This window comes from Galeopterus variegatus, unplaced genomic scaffold, assembly GCF_000696425.1.
Source record: "Galeopterus variegatus unplaced genomic scaffold, G_variegatus-3.0.2 Scaffold11226, whole genome shotgun sequence".
Lineage (NCBI taxonomy): Eukaryota > Metazoa > Chordata > Mammalia > Dermoptera > Cynocephalidae > Galeopterus > Galeopterus variegatus.
In genome coordinates this window covers 33,873-38,232 of record NW_007737337.1, presented here as the reverse complement: position 1 = coordinate 38,232, position 4,360 = coordinate 33,873, and the positions used below count along the sequence as shown (strand labels likewise).

The window sequence follows — 4,360 nt, the reverse complement described above, 5'->3', positions numbered from 1 at the left end:
GGTGCACTGGGATAAAATCGTTTTGTGATTAAAAGGATTTTGTGTTCTGGAATCCTCATTCCAGCTGATTATTTTCTGGAAGGGTTAAAATGTATAATAATTGATGCCCACCTTCATTCAAAAATCTCTGAATGGCTCTTTGGGATTGCTGCACAACATGCAAACTGCTAGGCGAGGGCAATTCTTAGATGAGATTGGCAGAATGGATGAAGTCACAGAGCTATTGCTATTCCTAAAATTTAATGATAATCCCAGGGGCCATAAAATCAGCCCTTCTGCCTCTTTGGCTTCCCCTCGACGACGAGACTGCCTGGATATAAGTGTGAGACAGCAGCTCCCTGGGCACAGAGACCTCACCTCTTCTGGATTTTGCTTTTTACTGCACCTCCCATGGCATGATTTCCTTAAAAGTATGAAAATGGCTCAGAAATGCCTGTGATGGAAAGTGGAAGTCACTCATCCCTACTACACCAGACGGGTCTTCCCAGGAAATTGTGAGAGTTTAGTTAGGAGAAGGAAATTATATATGTTGCTTTTTTAAAAAGTTTCCCTCACTTTATGGTTCCTTTTATGCCAATTTGCTTACTAGTAGAGGAAAAGAAGAACATGGACTTACAGATAGTCCTGAAGCAGATCTTAATGACTGCCTAGGACCGCGATGTCCAGTAAGGTATGTACTTTACTGAATCTTGTTTTCAAGCTGTCTTTATGGCAGTGATAAAGTGGACAGCCCCCGTGATGTCATTGTTTGTCCCCTTAAATTGTTACCTCCCATGCACCTGTATCTTCGTAAGGTATTTGTTATGCTTATTTATCTTTCCCAATCCAAGGAAAATATAAGTGAAAAATCCATGTAGACTTAGAGCCTGACAGCAAGGTGATTCTTCCTGCTTCTAGCTGGGGGAGCAGAGAGGTACAGTGCAGAGGGCACAGTGGTAGAGAAGCTGGGTGGTCTTCTGGCTTCTCCTGGACAGATTACTACGAGGTGAATTCCTGGAACATCAGGCATAGATATTGGGAGTTGAGGAACCCAATAAATGACACCCCACTTTTTCCCATCTGTGCTCACAACCAGGAGCCAGGCAAATGGAGACCAAAATGCTGCCATTATTTATGGATAAAGTTTTTGGGAGAAAATGACTCAAGAAATAATGGGCTTTCTAACATTGCATTCTAGAATAAAACACACTTATCCAGCCACAGACAAAACTAGCCAATGGAGTACCTCCCCAAGGGGATTGTGCCTACAAAATGGACAGCATGGAGGAACAGAATACATATGTTTTCCCTCTGGCAGGTCCAAAACACAACACAGGGATGGGGCTGAGCAAACTCACCAGCCACATGAATCATTCCTTCCCTGGGGAAGAGAGAATGAAGGGAAGCCAGGAGTACTACTTGGGTGGGAAAGTGGGCTCCAGCCTCCTGTCCCCCCACTGCCTGAGAGTAGTCATCACCCAAGGTTGACACAGGAGCCCCTCTAGAGCCAAAATGAACTTGGGATTGGATCTGACAGTAGCATGGTAAGAGTTTGCTCTTGTGCCACTTCGTTAGTGACACATCAATGTTTTTCTTTCCCTTACAGGAGACAGATTTTGTTTGCTTTGATGGCAGAAGAGACGATTTTTTTTTTTTTCCTTTTGTTTTTGTCTTTTTTCGTGTCCAGCCACGGGATCGCAACCCTCGGTGTTGCTCAGCCAGTGAGCGGCCGGTCTGTATGTGGGATCCGAACCCTCGGCGGGAGCACCACCGCGCTTCCCAAGCGGCGCACTATACCAGTGCGCCACCGGGCCGGCCCAGAAGAGACGATTTTGATAATTATAATGTAGAAGAACTTTTAGGGTTTTTGGAATTATACAATTCTGCAACTGGAGATTCTGGGAAAGCTGTAGAAAAAACTTCTCTGCATGTGCATGTGGAAAAAACTCCTGAAGTATCGAAGGAAAATGAACCTGAACCTGAGCCAGAAGAAGCCAACTCAGAGGAAAACAAAAGTGTGTTTCTAGAACACACTAATGGTCTCAAGGAACGGTTTATAGCTGAGAAGAACCATGCAAACAGTCAAATGGGTGATGCTAAGGGAGAGTAGTGTTTGTTTGAACCTCTTGAAGAAATGCTGCAAGATCAATTAAAAGTGCCACAAAGTGAAAACAACAAAACCAGCAATAGTTCTCAGGTGTTGAGTGAACAGGAGAAGATTGATGCTTATAAACTTTTGCAAATGGACATGACTCTGGGGCCAGCCCGTGGCTCACTCGGGAGAGTGTGGTGCTGATAACACCAAGGCTACGGGTTCGGATCCTATCATTCATCCCGGATAGCAAACAGGAGACACCAAGATCATTCATCCCGGATAGCAAACAGGAGACACCAAGATCATTCATCCCGGATAGCAAACAGGAGACACCAAGATCATTCATCCCGGATAGCAAACAGGAGACACCAAGATCATTCATCCCGGATAGCAAACAGGAGACACCAAGATCATTCATCCCGGATAGCAAACAGGAGACACCAAGATCATTCATCCCGGATAGCAAACAGGAGACACCAAGATCATTCATCCCGGATAGCAAACAGGAGACACCAAGATCATTCATCCCGGATAGCAAACAGGAGACACCAAGATCATTCATCCCGGATAGCAAACAGGAGACACCAAGATCATTCATCCCGGATAGCAAACAGGAGACACCAAGATCATTCATCCCGGATAGCAAACAGGAGACACCAAGATCAGCCATAGATTATACTGGCCCTGAAAATGTAGAAGATTGTGAAAGAAATAATGTAGAAGTCCCTGAAGGAAATAATGGGAAAGACCCAGAAGTGGACACAGAACTTCACATTAGAGGCAAAAGGAAGGAAGTTCAAGAACCTGAGAGGGCCCTGGTACAAAGTGAGAGTGAATTAGACGGTGAGAGGCAGGAGGAGATGGCTGTGCACAGCTCTACTCCAGACAGTAACCCTGACTCTTTATTAGCTGCTGAAAAGGGTAAAGACATATTAAAATCTACCTCTGGTGACAGAGAAAATTACCAGAAAGGAGCAGCTATTCATATCTCAGAATGCACACACCACGGAGAAAAGCCTGGGGAGCTGATTTTGGAAGGTGGCTCAGAGAGTGGATCTGTACATAACGCTGCAGGGAATCAAATGAATGAAGAAAAGATTAAATGGGAATCCTTGGACATGTGCCACTTTTGGGAGATAATCCACATAATGCATCCAGAGACAGTGTGGCAGAAGTGAATGTTTTGGTAAGTGAACCAGAACCACACATGCCTTCAATGGAGCATCAACATGAGGAATTGAAAGAGGAAGTATTTCTTAAAACTCAAAATCAGCCTAGATTCTCCTCTCCAGATAAAATCAGTTTGCCGAGAGAACAGAAAGCAGAGGCTACCTCTCCAGGAAGAAATCTTTCCGAGCAATGAGGAAGAGCTGTGGCCGCTGCAGGCAGCGAGCGTGTGAGTGAGAAGACAAGGCCCACTGCGGCACGCGGGAGGCAGACCAGACTGACAGCGCACGAGGGCCAGGTTTCCATGCTGAAAATCCAGAAGCAGCAGAGGATGACTATCCCCCTGAAGAGCTACTGGAAGATGAAAATGCTGTCATTGCAAAACAGTCTAGAGAGAAGAGCCCTGGGACTCAAAACAGGCAGGCAGACGTAAATGTGCAAGTCGCCGAAAGAGCAATTTCAGGAACCATTAACCCTGATCTGGAAACTGAAGAAAACAAACAAGAAACCAGTAAGATTTGGGATACTAAAGGAAAAGGGAACCTGTGGACGAAGGAGTAGACACAATAAGCAGGGATCCACGCGGTATGGTGGTGGAAAAAGAAGACAGCCCTCTGGTAGATAAGAAAGCACAGAAACCGTCTGACGTAAGTGACTTCCCGGACAAGGAGAAAACTAGGACTCCAGAGCTAGACGAACCATTTCAGAATAAAGATGATCTGGAGAAAGACAACCCAGAGGAACCCCTCGGGGTTGCAGAGAAGCCTGGCGGAGAACTCTTGAAAGAGGACCCAGGTGGTATGGTGGTGGAAAAAGAAGACAGCCCTCTGGTAGATAAGAAAGCACAGAAACCGTCTGACGTAAGTGACTTCCCGGACAAGGAGAAAACTAGGACTCCAGAGCTAGACGAACCATTTCAGAATAAAGATGATCTGGAGAAAGACAACCCAGAGGAACCCCTCGGGGTTGCAGAGAAGCCTGGCGGAGAACTCTTGAAAGAGGACCCAGGTGGTATGGTGGTGGAAAAAGAAGACAGCCCTCTGGTAGATAAGAAAGCACAGAAACCGTCTGACGTAAGTGACTTCCCGGACAAGGAGAAAACTAGGACTCCAGAGCTAG

General features: G+C 45.8%; 1 protein-coding gene across 1 annotated transcript in view; it reads left to right on the top strand.

Annotated features, from left to right (window-relative positions):
- LOC103610486 (melanoma inhibitory activity protein 3-like) overlaps positions 1-4,360 on the top strand; it is a 43,825-nt gene that overhangs the window by 9,953 nt on the left and 29,512 nt on the right. Inside the window, 6 exon segments of the mRNA XM_008594644.1 lie at positions 1,586-1,611; positions 1,798-2,257; positions 2,365-3,181; positions 3,184-3,530; positions 3,533-3,767; positions 3,770-4,224. Coding sequence (XP_008592866.1) covers positions 1,586-1,611; positions 1,798-2,257; positions 2,365-3,181; positions 3,184-3,530; positions 3,533-3,767; positions 3,770-4,224 — 2,340 coding nt within the window.